This window comes from Notechis scutatus, chromosome 12 (assembly GCF_049901735.1).
Source record: "Notechis scutatus isolate UNSWTSFEM ecotype Mainland chromosome 12, rNotScu1.2, whole genome shotgun sequence".
NCBI classification, from domain to species: domain Eukaryota; kingdom Metazoa; phylum Chordata; class Lepidosauria; order Squamata; family Elapidae; genus Notechis; species Notechis scutatus.
Window position 1 is genome coordinate 3,123,041 of NC_142020.1, and position 20,273 is coordinate 3,143,313.

Here is a 20,273-nt window from a genome sequence, read left to right on the forward strand (position 1 = left end):
ACACAGGTGCAGGAGATTCTGGCTGACCAGCCCGAAGTGAGAGAGAAGATGTTCACCTCCCTCAAGCAGTTTGCCGCCGAGCGGAAGGTGGACTGCTTGGCTCATGCCCTCTCCCTCCTCCTCATCGAGGACTCCCACCGGCTGCTCCTGGACCACATCAGGTAGGGCTGCTTTTTTTGCGGGCGTCCTGGGGCTGCAGCCCACGGAGAGACCCCAGCTTCAGAAAGTTCGCCTTGATGGCTCTTCTCTCCCCTTGGCAAGGGGGCAAAATGGTCCAGATGGTTGATCAAAGCTCTCCACCATACCTCTTGGATGCCCCCTCTCCTTGGCTTGCTCTCTTGCACCAGTTGGGTGCCTGTCTCCACAGGTGCTTTCACACCCTCCCCCCACACACCCACGGAGACCTTATGGTCCAGCTCCTTCTCCGCTAGACTACTATGCTTCTGGGGCGGAACAGGGAGAGGGGCTGGTCCAGGGTCTTCCAAGGAGCACCTACGGCTGAAGATCATGTCTTAGACTTGAAGGCATTTTTAGAATAACAGAGTTGGAAGGGATCTTGTAGGTCATCTAGACCAACCCCCCCTCTGCCCAAGCAGGAGATCCTGCACCATTTCTGACAGAGGGCAGCCCAGTCTCTTCTTGCAAGCCTCCAGTGATGAAGCTCCCACAACTTCTGAAGGCAACTTCTGTTCCATGGGTTGATTGTTCTCAACTGTCAGAAAATGTCTCCTTATTTGGAGGTTGAATCTCTCCTTGATCCGTTTCCATCCATTATGCCTTGTCTGGCCTTTGGGTGCTTTAGAAAATAGTTTGACCCCTTTCTTCTTGTGGCAGCCCCTCAAATACTGGAAGAGTGCTCTCCTGTCTCCCCTAGTCCTTCTCTTCAGTAGAAGGGGCCCTCGTTCGCATGGCTTCCCGTGCTTAACCATTTTATTCTTTTTATGAAGTCTTCAATTCATTGGTCAATTAGCATAATAAAGTATGTATTCAAAGGACAGAGGTAGGTAGGTTGGTAGGTCAAGGGAGAATTGTTCCTGAGAGCTGTAATCAGGGGTGGGATTCAAATGTTTTAACAACTGGTTCTGTGGGCGTGGCTTAGGTGGTGGGCGTGGCTTGGTGGTCATGTGACTGGGTGGACGTGGCTTGGTGGTCATGTTATTGGCTGGGTGTGGCCAATTCAATATCACTCACATCGAGGCATGCATCTCCTCGCCTGGCCTCTCATGACTGTGGGGATGCTGCAACAGTCGTAAGGGTGAAAAACGGTCATAAGTCACTTTTTTCAGTGCCATTGTAACTTTGAAGGGTCACTCCACACAAGCAAAGTACCAGCAAAGGAGGGGAAAAAAACTCCAGAGAAGTTCCTGAGACAGGAAGTCTAGTCCTGCCAAGAATGTAATAAGGGTTAACGGAGAGGCAGTTTCTGTAAGCAACACCAGAATGTTTCCTTCCTGCCTTCCTTACAGGATTAGCCCAGTAATTTCTTCTAACAACCGGTTGTCCGAACTGCTTAGAATGTTAACAACCGGTTCTAGCGAATAGGCCGAACTGGTAGAATCACACCCCTGTCTGTAATATTCAGAAAGAAGTTTGGGGTCACTGGCTGAGCAAATTTGCTTTGGATGATAGGTTGGTATTACTGGAAAATGGACTCTGGGATGCAGGCTCTCTGCCCCACAGCCTGGAAGATGGGCCAGGCATGCTGCCTGAATAGGAGGACCTGGCAAATGCAGGGCAGAGCTGGCCCCAGCTATGGTTACCCCAGAATGTGTTGGGGGAAAGCTGGTGGGTGCCTGGAACAGAACTGGGAAGGAGCCTGTCCAGAATATAGGGATGGGATGGGAGCAAAGATTATCCAGCAATCTCAGCCCCCAGGCCGGCCCGCTGCAGACCCTCCTTGTCAGCTGCAATCTCCCTTAATAACAGCCCCTCCCCTTTCCTGCAGCTGACTGGATGTTCAGGTCAGAGAATTCCAGACAGGAAGGTGGACTGTCTCGCCCATCCATTCTAAAGATAGACAGGCTGTGACGGAGAAGGAGAAATGTGTATGGTTCATTTCAGTCCCAGATTTCAAATTTCTAGGTTTTAGGTCACAAGACCTAAAATGGACACCTAACATCAAAAACATCATCAAAAAAGCACAACAAAGAATGTTCTTTCTGCGCCAATTCGGAAAGCTCAAACTGCCCAAAGAGCTGCTGATCCAATTCTACAGAGGAACTTTTGAGTCTGTCATCTGCACCACTATAACTATCTGGTTTGGTTCTGCAACCCAACAGGACAGACACAGACTTCAGAGAGTAATTAGGACTGCAGAAAAAACAATTGCTACCAACCTGCCTTCTATCGAGGACCTGTATCCTGCACGAGTTAAAAAGAGGGCTGTGAAAATATTTACAGACCCTTCACATCCCGGACATAAACTGTTTCAACTCCTTTCCTCAAAATGACGCTATAGAGCATTGCACACCAGAACAACTAGACACAAGGACAGTTTTCCCCCGAAAGCCATCACTCTGCTAAACAAATAATTCCCTCAACACTGTCCAACTATTTACAAAGTCTGCACTACTATTACTGTTAATCTTCTCATCACTCCTTATCACCCATCCCCTCCCACTTGTGACTGTAGGACTGTAACTTTGTCGCTTGTATCCTTACGATTTATATGGACTGTTTCCTAGTATGATTTGATTGCTTATTGTACCCTGTGACTATCATTAAGTGTTGCATCTGATGATTCTTGACTCTTGACGAATGCATCTTTTTTTTTATGGACACTGAGAGCATTTGCACCAAGGCAAATTCCTTGTGTGTCCAACCACACTTGGCCAATAAAGGATTCCGTTCACTTCAGTTCAGTTCTCAGGAGCGCCTGCCTGTCAGGGGCTTGTGCAGAGAACGCTTTCAGCCCCGTTTTCACGACAGGCAAACCACAGGACCAAAGACCACGAGGCGCTCTTGAACCTCCAGTGCCCCCCATGCACTCAACCTGTCTCGTTTCCACCCATCAGTGGGAAACAGCTTTGTGGTGACAGAAAGGGTGAAGAGAAGCATGGGGTTTGGGGGGCTTGTATGGCAGAGCGCCAGATTAAAAGATTTGGAAGGGACCTTGTAGGTCATCTAGCCCAAGAGGGAGACCCTACAACATTTCTGACTGATGGCAACCCGGCCTCTTCCTGAAAGCTTCCAGTGATGAAGCTCCCACCACTTTAATTAATTCAGAATGGAGCTGGAAGGGACCTTGGAGATCATCTAGTCCAACTCCCCCATCCAAGCAGGAGACCCTTCACCATTTCCGACAGATGGCAGTCCAGTCTCTTCTTGAAAGCCTCAAATGACCCCCACAGCTCCTGCCCTCAAGCCAGCCCAGTCAGACATGCGTGTGACTGCTGGAAAGAGACGTCTTTGCAGTTCCAAAACTGGGGAGGGTATCTAGAGGGGCAAAGCCCCCACAGCATCCCCAGACTAGGCTGTGAAAACCCCCACAGAGCAGTGACCTAAAGGGGCCCAGAAGCCTGGCCTGTAGGCACTGACCCCTTTGGGCTTCCTTGGGGATAGAATCCCTGGTCCCAAGAGGAGCCTTTCTTAAGGACAAGCAGCCCACCTCCCCATTAGTCACTCCCCCCCACCCAGTGGTGGGATTGAAGAATTTTTTAGTACTGGTTCTGTGGGTGTGGCTTGGTGGGCGTGGCTTGGTGGGCTTGGCAGGGGAAGGATACTGCAAAATCCCCATTCCCTCCCCACCCCACTAACCTGCTTTCCAGCTCCATTCTCCTGTCCAGGGCAACCAAAGAAGACCCAGCCCATCACCTGGGACTCAATGGGAGGCGGAGAATAGATGGGGGCAGGCCTGGGTGAGATGCAAATATTTTTACTACCGGTTCTGTGGGCGTGACTTGCTGGGCGTGGCGTGGCTTGGTGGGCGTGGCAGCAGAAGGATACTGCAAAATCCCCTTTCTTCCCCACCCCACTGACCTGCTTTCCAGCTCCGTTCTCCTCTGCAGGGCAACCAAAGAAGACCCAGCCGATCAGCTGGGACTCAATGGGAAGCAGAGAAGAGATGGGGCTGAAGGGCCCAGTCAGAGGTGGCATTTGCTGGTTCTCCGAACTACTCAACATTTCCGCTCCCGGTTCTCCAGAACTGGTCAGAACCTGCCGATTCCCACCTCTGACCCTGCCTTTCTTCAAGGTTCTTGCAGGGAGGAGGGGATTTTCCTCCTTGGGGCAGTTATTCGGCTCCCAGGGTGGAGGGGAAGCTGAGGTTGCTCCAGCCATTTGGAAGCAGAGCCGTATTCCTGCACTTGACAGTCAGGCCGTGATATTTCCAGGGAGCCCAATCCACGTGCGTTCATCAGAAGGGGACTTGTCTGCATGGTGGGGCATCCAAACAGCCGACAGTAGGGGTATTTGCAAGATGGCAGGCAAAAAAATCAAGATGGCAGCCGTGACACAGCAATTGAAGCTCTGCCCGTTTTTCACCCTCTCCTGGCCACCATCTTGGCTTTTCGGCTGAACCCTGTGGATATATGTCTGGCTGAAAAGGTGCTGCCAACGGTTGCCCAAAGAGCTTGCCAGTAGCTCTTCAGGATCACGAGGGATGAGTGGACCTTCCCATCAGCCAAAGAAGCCCCTGGAGATGGGTAGATTGGTACAAGTTGAATGAAACCGAGACGGACTTATTTCCAGGGGGTGGGGTTCAGACTGGTTCGGCCGAAACCCTTGCTCTGAAAATCAACTGGCAGCAAACTGGTTCAGTGTGACTATCATGTGGGCCTGCCTGCCCGCCCCTGTACTTTACCTACCTATCTCTCCTTAGCAGATGAGCGTGGCACAGCGGATTGCCACTTCTCAGCTGCGTTACTCAAGTGCTGTGCAAGTGCGCACAGCATGCGTCAGGTGCAGGGCAGAGGTGGGATTCAGCAGGTTCTGACCAGTTCTGGAGAACCGGTAGCAGAAATTTTGAGTAGTTCGGAGAACCAGCAAATCCCACCTCTGACTGGGCCCACCCCCATCTATTCTCCGCCTCCCGAGTCCCAGCTGGTCAGCTGGGTCTTCTTTGGTTGCTCTGCCAAGGAGAACGGAGCTGAAAAGCAGGTTAGTGGGGTGGGGAGAGAATGGAGATTTTACAGTATCCTCCCCCTGCCACACTCACCAAGCCATGCCCACAGAACCGGTAGTAAAAAATTTGAATCCCACCACTGAACAAAAGTTTCATTAACTTCAGTTACACAGCCTCCATATTTGCTCCAAACACTCCATTATGTGGTCATGCTAAAAAATGGAAGCTTTCAGTTTGTTGACCAGGTACTAAAAGAGCTTTCACTTGTTTGAAGACCTTTGCGGGCCAAGCTGAATAGACATGAAGTTGGCTTACTTTGCTGTTACCATCATAGTAGCAGGCTGTGGGATGAGTAGTAGTTAGCCCGTGATGAGTCAGATTCATTCTGATTCATTGTTCCTTCATGCATCCCAATTGTCTTCCTTCTATTTTAATCAGCACTTGAGAATTATACCCATTTTTGAGAAGGGAGAAGAAATTAAGAATCCTGAGTCAGTGCTTGACAAGGTAACATGGAGACAAAGTCACCATGAATCGGACACAGCAGAACGGTTAAAATTACTATTGTATGTGATATCACCAGGCAAGTTCTCTTTGGGTCAATGCACCTTTATGGGTAGACCTTGAAAACAAAGACCTTTAACTCAGTGGGCTCCATAAAGTCCTGCCAATAGTAGCAGGCAATAGTAGCAGGATCCCAAAAACATTTGCCCCGCCCAAGAGACAAGCACACCCATCTAGGTGTTGTTGTATAGAAGCTGGATAATTTGAGACCAGTCTGTGGCATAAAAAACCTGAGCTTTGAAAGAGATGTTAACCCCTATAAGATAAGGAACCCCAACACTGGCAAGAAATGATGGCTGTTCAAGTGGAGGGGTGAGAGTCTCGTGGAGAGAAGGACCAGGGGAGACAGTATTTGAGGGGCTGCCACAGAGAGGAGGAAGGGGTCAAGCTATTTTCCAAGGCACCCAAAGGCTAGACAAGGAATAATGGATGGAATCAAGGAGAGATTTAAACCTGGAAATAAGGAGACATTTTCTGATAGGGAGAACAATCAACCCATGGAACAGAAGTTGCCTTCGGAAGTTGTGGGAGCTTCATCACTGGAGGCTTTCAAGAAGAGACTGGATTGCCCTCTGTCAGAAATTGTTAGATCTGAAGTGGATCGGTTCGAAGGAGACGCGAGGCCATTCTAGTGAGTTCAGCTCTTTATTTAGAATAGGAACAGTCTGAAGAATACAAGCCGCGGCAGCCCTTCATATAGGGCTGGCTCGCGGCTCGGCGCCAATGGCAGCGCTTTGAATCTCCCGCGATCGGCACAGCCAATCGAGGTAGATTCTTAAGCGCTCCAATCACGGCCGGGGCTTCGACCAATCAGGTCGCTGTCCGTCTGGACCAATCAGTTTGCGAGGGTTTGGAGTATGCTATACAGCACACCCCTCCCCTCTTGGTTTCGTCTGTCGGTGCGTCGTGGCGTAGTCGCGCAGGTAGGCGGGCTTCGTACCTGTCTAGTTGACCTGCGCGGCTCAGTTCTTGTTTGGTTGTCGACCGGTTCGGAGGCCTTCTCTGTCGCTCCGGTTCCCAGGGATGGAACCGCCTGGAAGGTCGGGCTGGGCCTTTCTTGGTAGCTCCCTCCCGGTCTACCCGGGCTGGCTGAGTTGCCGTCTCTGTTGTTCCCGCCGGATTTTTCGGGCTGGTTGAACTGGCCTGGCTGCTCCTTCCCGGTGGCGATTCGGGGTTTCCTGTTCTGTTGGTTCGGCGTTTACTGGTGAGTAGGACCGGTTTATTTGCAGGTTATTTGTTCTGGGTGGGGGTTGTTCAGGTTGCGCTAGGGGGTCCCTCTTTCTTTAACGCTTGCCGTTCCCCCCACCTTCTAGTTTCTTGCTCGGGTGTATGGTTGTTGACTATTCTGGACCTCAGTTGGTTAATGTGCCATTTCCAGTTTTTCCCGTTGCTTGTTTCTAGTCGGTATGATACGGGGCCGGTTATTTGGGTGTTCGTTGCTGGTATCCAGAGTTGTTCCCCTGACAGGTTTTTTGCGTATACGGCATCACCTATGTTGAATTTTCTGTGCTTGCTGGAGGAGCCCGGGGTTTGTCAGGGGTGTATGTGGGTGCATTCTATCTAGTGTTGATCGTAGTTTTCTGCCCATCATTAGTTCTGCCGGGCTTCTATTTGTGGTTGCGCTAGGTGTAATATGTTGGATGAGGAGCATTTTATTGATTTTATCTTGTATGTTGTTTGTTTCTATTTTCTGTATGGCTTTTTTTGTGTATTGGACCATGCGTTCCGCCCGTCCGGTCGCCGCCGGATTTGCCGGCGCGGTTAATGCATGGCGTATGCCCTGGCCTGCCAGAAATTGTTCAAACGCTAGTGCGGTGAACTGGGGCCCGTTGTCCGACACTATTATATCTGGCAGGCCGTGTGTGGCAAAGAGTTTGCCCAGTTTCCTTATTACCGCCTCCGTTGTGGTTGATTTTATGGTGCTTACCTCCAGCCAGTTGGAGTAAGCATCTACTGTGATGAGGTACATGTGTCCCTTGGTTGGTCCCGTGAAATCTATGTGAATCCGAGACCACGGTCCTCTTGGTGTTTCCCACTCATGTATTGGGGTGGCGGGAGGACTGGGTCTGGATTCTTGGCATTGTTTGCATTTGGCTACCCAGGTTTCGATCTGTTTGTCCATGCCTGGCCACCATGCATAGCTTCTGGCCAGGCTTTTCATCTTAACCATCCCTGGGTGCCCCTCATGCAGCATCCCCAATACTCTTTCTTGCAATGTTTCCGGAATTACCACTCTGGCCCCCCAAAGTATACAGCCCTTCTCGGTAAAGAGTTCAGTTTGTCTGTTTCTGAAGGGTCTGAATCGTTCTTCCTTGTCCCCTTCAGGCCATCCTTTTCCAACCCAGCTTAGGACTCGCGCCAGCCGCTTGTCTTTATTTGTTTCTCTGGCAATGTCTGGCGCGGTCACTAGTGGGTTGGGTATTGTCTCTATTTGAAGTACCTTTGTTGTGGGTGCTGGGTTGTCTTCTAGGTCGGGCAGGGGTGAGTGGCTCAGGGTGTCTCCGTGGGCGATGTCCTTTCCGGGTCGGTGAACCAGCTGGTAATTGTATGCTGACAGGAATTCAGACCACCTTGTCATTCTTGGTGATAGAATGTTCGGTGTGGCCTTATTTCCTGCCAGGATCCCTAGCAGCGGCTTGTGGTCTGTGATGATTGTAAAAGTCCTACCGTAAAGGTATTCGTGGAATTTCTTGACGCCTGCGATGACTGCTAGGGCCTCTTTGTCGAGCTGGCTGTAGTTCCGCTCCGGCTTTGAAAGTGTCCTTGATGAGAAGGCGATGGGTGCTTCCCTCCCGTCTGGTAGCTGGTGGCTGAGGATGGCGCCGATCCCAAAAGGCGATGCGTCACACGTTACCGTTAATGGCAGGGTCTCGCTGTACTGGATTAGTACCGCGTCAGATGTTAGCAGGTTCTTTGTGTTGTTGAAGGCGCTCTCTCCCGTGCTCCCCAGGTCCAGGTGGCTGTTTTATCTAACAGCCTATGCAACGGTTCCGCCACGGTCGCCTTTTGAGGTAGGAAGACATTGTAAAAGTTTAACAGTCCCAAGAAAGCCTGCAGTTCCGTTTTGTTTTTGGGTCGTGGTGCTTCCCTTATGGCTCTCAGTTTCTTTTCTGTGGGGTGGATCCCTTGTTTGTCTAGGAGGTACCCTAGGAACTCGACCCTCTCAGCCCGTAGCTGGCACTTCCCTTTCTTGACTTTGAGTCCGAGTCTCTGAATTTCTTCAGTACCTCCCTCAACCGGGCTTCTAGTTGCTTTTCGTTTTTCGCGGCCACCAAGACGTCGTCAAAGTAGGGCACCACCCCCTCTATGCCCTGGAGGAGTCTTTCCATGAGGCTTTGGAAGACCCCGGGTGCCACGCTGACTCGAACTGGAGCCGGTTGCAACGGAAAGCCCCGGTGCGTTACGATGGTCTGGGCTTCGGCGGTTGCGGCGTCGACCGGCAGTTGCTGGTAGGCTTGCGCCAGGTCGAATTTGGCAAAGATCCGGCCTCCCCTCAGCGAGTGCAGAAGGTGCTGCACTACTGGGACGGGGTATGCGCTTTGCTGGAGCGCGTGGTTTAGGGTGGCCTTATAGTCCCCACAAATTATCACGGACCCATCTGGCTTGATGGGGGTGACTATGGGGGTCTCCCACCTGGCATGATCGATTGGCTCCATTACCCCTTGCGCGATGAGCTTATCTAGCTGCTCATCGATCTTGGGCTTGAGTGCAAATGGCACTCGTCTGGGCTTGAGGCGGATTGGTGCGATGCTCGGGTCTATATTAAAAGATATAGGGGACCCCGGTACTTGCCTAGGCTGTCGCCGAAAACTTCCCGGAAGTCCTCCATGAGCGCCGCTTCCCAGTCTGACTCTGTGGTGCGGTGGATTCCGGTTACTTCAATGCCTAGGGGTGCGAACCACTGCAATCCCAACAGGCTCGGCTGATCCCGGTCGACAATGGTCAGGGGTAGCACTTCGGTGTGGTTCTTGAAGGTGACTTTAAAATGGCCTCTGCCAACTACAGGGATGTGGTTTCCCTGGTAGTCTTTGAGGGTTAGTGTTTGGTCTTCTAATTCCTTGCGGCGGATGGAGGGAACCAGGCGCTTGATGGTGTGCCATGAGACCATGGAGAGGAAGGACCCGGAGTCCACCTCCATGTCGCATGGCTGGTCTTCTATCCCCACCGTCACATATACCTTTCTGGCGTCGCTTGTGGAGGAATGGCCGACGACAACGGTCTGGTGTGTTTCCTCCCTTTGTCTTGCCTCGTTGAGCCGCCTGTTCCGACCCTCTTGGCTCCAGCGGCTCTCCGTCTGGCGGTCTCGGTATCTGGTGGGGGTGTTCTCTTGCTTCCGTGGGCTGCCGTCTTGTCGCCGCGGGCTGTAGTGTTTTTTATTTCTGCACACCTTGGCGATGTGCCCCCGCTTCTCGCACTGCTGGCAAACGGCATCGAGGAACCGGCAGTCCGAACGGGGGTGATCGCCTCCACAGCCGGCTCACTGGAACCTCGACTTACGACCTCGGGGTTCCCGTCGCCCTCGTGCTGCTTTGCAGGTGGTGGATTTCCTCCTCCTCGTCCTCGGTTTCTGAGAAGGAGTCAATGTCGCCGTGGTGCGTGGTTGTGTCCCGGTGGTCGATCTCGGGTCGCCTTTCGGGGTTCGGTGTCGTCTCGCCAGTCGCTGCTCGTGGCGCGATGCTCGATTGTCGCATCCGAGCCGCTGATTTCTTGGCCGCTTCAGCCGCGGCTACCTCTGTGAGCTCATCGGCGAGGGAGATGTCACCCTTTGCCATGATGCAGCTCTGGAGAATGGGGTCTCGGAGTCCCAGGACGACGCGGTCTCGCAGGGCCTTGTTCAGGTCGGCGAACTCGCACAGGCCACCCAAATCTCGTAGTGCCGCTATGAAGTTGCCAAGCCCTTCGCCCTCGCGCTGGTCCCGCCTGTAGAAATCGTGCCGCCGGATGAGGATGGGCACGACGGGGGCGTAGTGGCTTCGTAGCAGGGGCTCGAGGTCGCCCCACTCCATGGTCTTGACGTCCTCCGGCTTGGCCAAGGCTTTGGCCATTTTAAACACCGCCGGTCTGCAGTGTGTGAGGAATACGGCCCGCTTCTTGTGGCGTTGGCATCTTTAAGATTGCTACTCTCGAGGAACATCTGGAACCTATCGGCATAGGATTCCCAGTCCTCGGTAGCAGGATTGAAGGATGCGGGTGGTGAGTTGATGCCGGCCATGCTGCTTGCTGCTGTGTGCCGCCTCGCCACGTGCTGGGTGGTCTCTTTGTCTCACGATCCCACCTTCGTCGCCAGTGTTAGATCTGAAGTGGATCGGTTCGAAGGAGACGCGAGACCATTCTAGTGAGTTCAGCTCTTTATTTAGAATGGGAACAGTCTGAAGAATACAAGCCGCGGCAGCCCTTCATATAGGGCTGGCTCGCGGCTCAGCGGCCAATGGCAGCGCTTTGAATCTCCCGCGATCGGCACAGCCAATCGCGGAAGATTCTTAGCGCTCCAATCACGGCCGGGGCTTTGACCAATCAGGTCGCTGTCCATCTGGACCAATCAGTTTGCGAGGGTTTGGAGTATGCTAATACAGCACAGAAATGGTGCAGGGTCTCCTGCTTGGGCTGGGGGGTTGGACTAGATGACCTACAAGGTCCCTTCCAACTCTGTTAATCTGGAAAAAAAAACCACTATAAAAGAAAATAGCCAGATATGGTCTTTTATTACCATGGGTGTTCAGGAACTTGTGTTCGTCACCTTCCTGGCTTCTGGGGCCAAAAGAACTCCAGAAGGACATCCAGCCTTCTGAATGCAAAGTGTTTCAGAAGATGGAGAAACTAAACTTTATAAAACCGTAGTAAGACCACCCCAGGAATACTGCATCCAGTTTTCATCACCACTTTACAAAGATGTTGAGACTTTGGGAAAGGTGCAGAGAAGAGCAACGAAGATGATTAAGGGCCTGGAAACTGAAACATATGAAGAACGGTTGTAGAAACTGGGCATGGCTAGTCTAGAGAAAAGAAAAGAGACAGGATAGCAGTCTTCCAGTACTTGAGGGGCTGCCCCAAAGAAGAGCTATTCTCCAGCTATTCTCCAAAGCGCCAGAAGGGCAGGACAAGAAACAATGGATGGAAACTCATCAAGGAGAGACGCAACCTGGAATTAAGGAGAAATTTCCTAACAGGGAGGACAACTAACCAGTGGGACAGCTTTGCCTTCAGAAATCGCGGCTTCTCCATCACTGGAAGTTTTTAAGAAGAAACTGGACAATCATTTGTCTGAAATGATATAGGGTCTCCTGCTTGAGCAAGGGGTTGGACTAGAAGACCTCCAAGGCCCCTTCCAGCTCTATTCTGATTGGCTGATTGACTTTTAACTTCCTCCTTTCGGCCTATGCCAGAGAGTGAAACATCCTTGCAAGTTTAAAACAAAAAACAAAAAAACAGGCAAAATTTTCTCCGTTTCAAGTTTTTATCCGTCTTTGGCATCAGACCCCATCTTTCCTTCCTTCTGTGAAATGGGGCATGGTTTGTACAAAAATGTAGCATTGCATGGCCCCTTTGGAGCCGAGTATCTGCCTCTGCCTGTCTGCCAACCTGTCTGTCTGAATATTTGCATCTGTCTTCCCCTTTGATCGACTCTGAGGCTGCTTTGCAACCTTGCTGTCGTGCCTGCTTTCTGTGCCGAAGAACTGGGACACTTCCCTGCTGCTTCTGTGGTGGGAGGGAGGGGGAGGGAGGGGAGGGGAGGGGAGGGGGGTGTCTGTATCAGTCTCAGAGTGTACATGCCTAGGAGGCTGAGCGTTAATCAGGTTCTGCCTCCCTTAGCGCATTTTCGGTACCCAGCAATGCAGCACAGAAATCCCTGGGAAAGCCGAGGAGCTTCTGCAGATGCCTGACTGGATGGTTACTCCTGGCTGCTTTTTGGAGGGTGGGTGGGAGTAGGGGATAGGACCCTCCTGTTGTCCTTCTGGGCAGGCTGTGGCCTCCGAGTCCCCTTCTCCTCTGGCGCGAGAGGAGGAGGGATTTTTCTTGCCACACTTTTCCTGGCTGCCCGTGCTTGGGAACTACCTTGGATGTGGCACTTATGAAATTCCCCCTTGGCTGGATAAATGCATCCTTTCCCCCCTTGTCCCCAGGGCTGAATTAGTTGACTCTCTGCCGTAATTGTTATCCTTGTTTCCTCATTTGCCATTTTTCCCCTCCTTTTGGGGAGCTCCGGTGGATTTCGACCCACTTAGCCAGAATTAAGAATTTCTGGTTGTTCTTTTTTTTTTAACTTTGCTGACATTTTCTCCGTCTCTTTGGCGGTGGGGAGCGATCACGTGCCTTTGGCCCTTTCGCTGGCCAAGCCGCCTCCCCAGCCCCACAGCCCCCCAGCCCCTCCCCTCCAATCTGTGCCATACGCTTTGCAGACCTTGGGAAAGTGCCCAATTTGACTCTTCCCTTCAAGGATGTGGGGACCGAGCAACGAGAAAGAAAAATGAGCTGCCTCGGGTAAGTGACAAGGCCATCCTTTCTTGAGTGAAGGATCCCTGGGAAATGGGGGTTTGGGTTCCTGCCCGGGGCAACGGAATTTCGCTGCTTCTCAGCATCTTCTGGAGCCCCAAATGGCTTTTTGTGGATGGGAACTCAGGTGAGAGAAGAGAGGAGGTTAAACAGTGGCAAGAAAGGTGGGATTTAGACTTTTATTTCTGCTGCAGTTTGATCCAGGAGGGGAGAGTTCTTTGCTCAGAAATCTGCCTCCCTGGGAGTGGGCTCAACGCCCCCGAGGGGTCCCTATCACACTTGCCAAGGTCAAGCAGGGGATGGCAGAAGGTCCTGGGTCAGCTTGGACCATCAAGTGCTGGGGTGGTAGAGATGCTTGAGGTCGACCCTTTGGAATTTGGGGTCTTTGGGAGGGAAATGGAAAGGATGGGGCTTCCTTTTCTTTCACCACCTTGGTTTCTCCTGCAGTTTGGAAACAGAATGTTAATGCTATTTGCACAGATTTGGGATTTTCGGAGTGTATTGGCACTTACACTCCATTCCCTTCACCTCGCAAACGTTTTTTCTTTTTCTTTGAGAAAGTGGGGAAAAAAGAAACAAGTTGAACTCGGATGTATTGAATATGTAGGTTTTTAATTTTTACTCTGCTTGTGGAACGGAAAAGAGGTTGCTACGGGCACTTCGCTGCATACAAAGGGCTAAAATAGGAGTCTCCAACCTGGGCAACTTTAAGCCTGGAGGACTTCAACTCTCAGAAGTTCCCAGCCAGCTGGCTGGGGAATTGTGGGAGTTGAAGTTCTTCACGCTTAAAGTTGCCCAGGTTGGAGACCCCTGCTTTAAAACATCTTCTCGGCAGAACTGGGTTAGCATAGAACAGTGTCACAGTGATGGCCCCCATACCCTTGACCTGGCCCTCATACTGGTCATCCCTCACAGCATTTGGCAAGAAAGCTCTGTGTGGAGTCGACGAACTTGCACTTAAATCAGGCTCGGCACCGTACTTTCTATATCATCATTTCTGCATCCATTCTATTTAAAAAACAAAACAAAACCAAGCTAGCTGCAGTTAACCTTCCTTTACGTTCTTTCCTAGTGGGTTATATTTTGAAACTTAATGCAAAACTTCATTGAGTACCCCATTTCGGCATGGATGAGGGCAAAACCAGATCTAGCTACTTTCCGCGCAGAGCCACGTAACTAAAGTATAGAATTCTCCCTCCCCTTTTAGTGCAGGTCACATTGTCCAGTAGAATGCCATTGTATTGTTATGAGAAAAAGTCTGCAGGGTTGACAAACACCTGCTGAAGTGTCCTTGGCTCTGGAGTGACATTTTCCTCTCCAGGCTGACTTCTTTCAAATTGGTGTACTCACATTTTCTTTGCCGTGCGTTAAAGGCTGCTTTCCTGGTGTCAGCCCAGCCTTCTCCTTTTCAGAGAGGAGGCAAAAAGGTGGCATAACCTTTCCACGAGATTGCAATCCGGCTGGTCTGAAATAGTGAATTGCTTCTGGGGGGCTGCCCTAGAAGGAAATAGCCTGGTATTTATTTTTACCTTATGAGAAATGCAAACAGCCTCTCTTCTCTCTAATTGAGCTTGGATGCTTGATGTCAACAGAAATTCTTACTGTGACTCTGCCAGTAATAAAACAGTCCATCCATCTGTGTGAGAGTTGACAAACTGCTTTTAAATCAGGATCAGGAAAGAATTTAGCATCTAATCCGGCCCCCATCCCTTCCTGCCCAAGTCCTCCCTCCTCCCTCCCTCCCTCCTCCCTCCTCTCGCTCTCTCTCTTTCTCTTTTCTCCGAATATTATATGTATCTATTATATATATATATATGTATGTGTGTATGTATGTATATATATACACACACACACACACACACACACACACACACACACATATATATATATACACAGAGAGAGAGAGAGAGATACACACACACACACACACATTGTTGTTGCCATTACTGCTATTGTATGACAACAGTTACACATACGCACAAATATATCTTCAAATATTGTGTATGTTTATTTTTGCTGGATTAGCCCAAAGCACCCTTAGCAATGCGCTTCCAGTGCTGGTTTTTTTTTTAAAAAATTAACATACGAATATGATCCATTATTATGACGACTACTCACAAAACTCTTATTGTCCCCAGAAAAACTATTTTGGTTTTGGCATGTTGAGGTGAAATTAACCAATGCAGGGTCAAAATCTTCTAACTGGTAAGGACCGAGGTAAGGATGTGTCCACCTTTTAGCCCCTCTCAGTTGAGACAAGACTTGGAGGCCACAACCACCGTGTTCGGAGGAAAAAAGACGCCCTGGGGGCTGGAGCCCCAAATGCCCCCCCCCTTCTCTCTCTGGCTTTGCAGGGGAGCTCAGCTCCGTGCTGGATGCTTTGCCAGAAATTGGTTTAGCGGGACGGTGAATACAGAGGGATTTGGGCAGGAGCAGCGCCTGCAAGGAGGGTGACTAATCGAGGCATTATTAATTAAAGTGTATTTTATCGTTACTATCTGACTGAGGAATGCAATCTGCTCTGAAGTGTTTTTTTTTAAAAAAAAAAAACAAGTTTTATTTTCAAGACAAACAATACATAGATACACATAAAACAAAACATAAAAGCATAAAAAATCTCTTATCTGAAAGTTGATTAGTCCCGGGTTAAAACTCTTGGTACAGACACAAATTCAAATTCATATTCATTTTACATACCATTTCATACCATTAACATTTTCAGTTTTCTATATGTCTTCTCCTCTCCTTTAAATTTTCTCAATTTTATTTTATTTTATTTATCTCCTCTCAATTCATATCATAATATTTATTATTCTTTGTCTGTTCTATTCCAGCCAGCCCTTTATTTTCCTTCTTCAAAAAAAAAGAAAAAACTTCTCCTGTACACTATATGGAGTATGATGCCTTTATCTCTTTCCACTACATTTATAATACTTAATATAAAACACATGACATATATTGGGATTCTGTCTGGTACATTCTAAAATTATACTATATTATCAAAAATAATACAAATCTATTCTGAAGTGTTTTTGATCAGAGAGATGCATGAGCCCAAGTAGGTAAACAAAGGATTCATTTTGTCATTGGAAGCATTTCCTTTCGAGAGAAGGATAAAGTTCACTTTCCTAAATGGTTTGGGGTTGTTGTTGTTGTTTTTTGGTGTATCTGGCAGGGTAGCCCAGGGAATTACTGGCTGGCAGAAACCGCTTTAAGGGGAAAATGTGATTTAGCTAGTTATTTTTGGATGGAAAAGACCATCTCCAAACTTGGTCTGTGTTCCTTTAAGTCAGTCTTGATTCTTGGCAACGACGTAGGACAGTCCCTTGGCAGCATCTTTCAGGAGTGGTTTGCCATTGCCTTGCCCTAAGGCAGGGGTGTCCAACCTTGGCAATTTTAAGACTTGTGGACTTCAACTCCCAGAGTTCCTCAGCCAGCTTTGCTGGCTGAGGAACTCTGGGAATTGAAGTCCACAAGTCTTAAAATTGCCAAGGTTGGACACCCCTACCCTAAGGTCTGAAGGGTGAGTGTTCTGCTTATTAATATTTGGATGGCATAAAGAAGACAGATCAACTCCACAAAGCCTCCATACAAAGTCTTTTTATTGGTTCATCAGGCATCCTGTCAACTCACATTTATGACGGGGTTCTTCTTAATGTCCAATCCTTTGTATATCTGAATTGTGGCGTAGAAAGATAATAAACTCTCATCCCCATGATGATGATTGAAGCGACTGCATGGTATGGTGGTTTCAGGCAAGAGTGAGGAAACCTCCCACAACCTACCAAGGGAAAAATTCAGTGACCAATCCAGGTTACAGATGTGACCACATGACATGGACTACATTTCCCAGGATACCTTAACTACATTTACCATGATGCATTCCCTTAAGGGAACAGCTCACAATTCCTAACTAACTATCCCAAATCCCATTAACTCTAAACTGTCTGGACAGCACAGTGAGTGACTGGCCATGTACCTAACCCAGGATTCAGCCTTCCCTATTTTCACCCCTTTGCTTTGACCCTCAACCTCAGAGTGTTCCTTAACAGAACAACATAGTTGGAAGGGACCTCGAAAGGCTTCTAGTCCAGCATTCTCTAACCTTTCTGGCACCAAGGACTGGTTTCGTGGAATACAATTTTCCCATGGATTAAGGGAGTAGATGCAACCTGGATCCCTTGTGTACGCAGATGAAACTTTGCTTGTTCACCCTTAACTTGTGCAGCCCAGTTCCTAACAGGCCATGGACCAGTATCAGTTCATGGCCTGAGGGGTTGAAGACCCCTGCTCTAGTCCAGCCCCTTACTCAAGCAGAAGACCGTAAACCATTTCAGATAAATGGCTGTCCAGTTTCTTGTTAAAATCTCCAGTGATGGAAGCAAGCCCTTCCACTGGTTAATTGTCCTCACTGTTAGGAAGTTTCTCCTTAATTCCTGGTTGCTTCTATCTTTGATCGGTTTCCATCCGTTGCTTCTTGTCCTGCCTTCGGGTGCTTTGGAAAACAGGTTTGACCTCCTCTTCTCTGTGTAAGGTAAAAGTAAAAGTTCCCCTCGCACATCCATGCTAGCTGTTCCTGGCTCTAGAGGTCGGTGTTCATCTCTGTTTCAAAGCCGAAGAGCCAGCACTGTCCGAAGACGTCTCCGTAGTCATTTGGCTGGCATGACTAAATACTGAAGGCGCACAGAATGCCGTTACCTTCCCACCAACGTGGTCCCTATTTTTCTACTTGCATTTTTTTTACATGCTTTCGAACTGCTAGGTTGGCAGCAGCTGGGACAAGGAACGGGAGCTCACTCCATTACACGGCGCTAGGGATTCGAACCGGTGAACTGCCTACCTTTCTGATCGACAAGCTCAGCATCTTAGCCACTGAGCCACTGCGTCCCCTTCTCTGTGGCAGCCCCTCAAATACTGGAAGGCTGCTATCATGTCGCCCCTGGTCCTTCTTTTTATTGAACTTAAGAGGGCCTGAAACCAAAGCAACTGCTGAAAAACCTGGGATTGCCTGCTAATGAAGACGTGTACCTGAGCACAGCCAGCTGTGTGCACAAACCCCACAGAGCATTTCCAGGGTTCTGAATAGCCACATTTACGCTGAAATCCCTGGTCTAGTTAGACAGGAGAGAGTGCAGGGGATACTCCATGAAGGCTTGCAAAGTCAGGGACTTGTTTTAATCAGAGTCCTTCCCCGCAGCTAATATATCAAATATGTACGTGCAGTGTGCAGTGTGTTAAAACTGGGTTTTCCTGTTCTGAAATGTTTTTACATTGAAGAAGGTAGGCATTGGTGGGAAAGAGAGAGAGAGGGGCTTGTGGAGAGGTGGAGAGGTTCAGAGCGTGGCACTGCTTTTTCAGGTGTGTGTGTGTGTGTTTGTGTGAGTAGATGAGAATCTAGGGCTCGGGTTGTGTGTAACCTGTTTAAATAAAGTCAATGGCCTAACCCATTTGCCCTTTCAACCCCAACAGCACTAGATTATACTAGCCTTCACTGGACTTGCTCTTTGAGGAATATTACAGATTACAGATTAACAGAGTTGGAAGGGACCTTGGAGATCTACTCCCCACCCAAGCAGATCCTACACCATTTCTGACAGATGGCAGTTCAGTCGCTTCTTGAAAACCTCCAGTGATGAAGCTCCCACAACTTCTGAAGGCAACTTCTGTTCCATTGCTTGATTGTTCTCACTGTCAGAAAATGTCTCCTGATTTCCAGGTTGGATCTCTCCTTGTTCAGTTTCTATCCATTATTCCCTGTCTGGCCTTCTGATGCCTTGGAAAATAGCTTGACCCCTTCCTCTCTGTGGCAGCCCCTCAAATATTGGAGCACTGCCATCATGTCTCCCCTGGTCCTTCCCTTCACTAGACTAGCCATGCCCAGTTCCTGCAACCGTTAATCATATCTTTTAGGCTCCGGTCCCCTAATCATCCTGGTTGCTTTTCTCTGTACTTTTTCTAGAGCCTCAAGATCTTTTTTTATATTGTGGTGACCAAAACTGGATGCAGTATTCTAGGTGTATGAATAACAGACTAAATGAACAGAATAATATGTTATTATGTTAAGAACATATTCACATATCTTAATATGTTAAGAATGTGAAGTCTTCCACTTCTTCCAGCCTTGTCGGACATCCAAGAGGTGTGTCCACAACTGGGTGCCCAAAAGGGTCAAGATGGTAATTATGACGGTGTGATCAAATGTGCCCAGGGTTATGGGTCTTGCGCCGGGCACACCCCCTACCCTTTCCAGGCCCGGCAAGTGTGGTGGGTTTAACCTTCCCAAAGGGAGGTTCCCTGGGCCAATGCCCCCCCTTTCTCATCTCTTCAATAACAGAAATCAAAAGTGTGCTATTTACAGGCTGCTGCAGGAACGAGAATTCCCCTGTGTTTCTCCCCGTGCAAAATGACCCTGATTGCAGTTTCTGATGGTTGTTCTGGAAACAGGCGCAATGGGAAGGAGATGCTTCAGGGGCGGTGTTGAGGGGGTGTGTTCTGACCCAGGCTTAGCAGAACCAAGAAACAGACTCCTGGCCTCGAAAAACCCACCTTTATTACGTTAACAGTGAATTCATGGCACCCACACACAGAAAAGTCCCAGCAATAATCTTCCCAAGGGTTAATTGCAAGAACAGACCTTATCAGTCCTGGGATAGTTGCCAGGCTAAGAGCTTCCAGTCGCAAAGCTGTAAATTAAATACCTGACAAGGAGTTTCTGTGAGACACGAACTCCAATAAGCAAATCTTCCAAAATAAACACGAATTAATTGTCTCCTGCAACCACCACTCCCCTTTTGCTTCTATTTATTCCCCAGGGAGGGCCATTCAGTGTCCACGTGTGCCTTTCCTTCTGAGTTGGTCCCGTTCCTTAATTCTCCCCTTCTGACAGCTCTGTGCATACTCGCATCTGGAACAGGCTCCAGCTGTTCTTCTTCCCCACTTATCTCCGATTCTGTAAGCAGCTGGGAAATGTCAGACGGCCCTGGCCCCATCTTCGCTTCCAACACAGAGCATCCATCAGAGCCTCCCCCAGATTCCAGGACCAGCCCAAGTTCCTCCCCAACCTCCTCACTGTTGCCAGCTCTGCTGGCAGCTGGCGGGCCACAATAAGGGGGACTTAGGAGAAGTGGGGTGCTGCAAATAAGAGAGAGTAAGAATG

General features: G+C 49.4%; 1 protein-coding gene across 4 annotated transcripts in view; it reads left to right on the forward strand.

Annotated features, from left to right (window-relative positions):
• The window catches only part of GRID2IP (Grid2 interacting protein), a 120,515-nt gene that overhangs the window by 30,090 nt on the left and 70,152 nt on the right, over positions 1-20,273 (forward strand). For 3 of the 4 annotated variants that reach the window (XM_087973120.1, XM_087973121.1, XM_087973122.1), the window contains exon 3: positions 7-161. In XM_087973120.1, the coding sequence (XP_087829246.1) occupies positions 7-161 (155 nt within the window). Of the gene's footprint in view, positions 1-6; positions 162-12,420; positions 13,106-20,273 lie in introns of those variants that run through there. The other variant, XM_087973123.1, reaches the window with a different exon arrangement.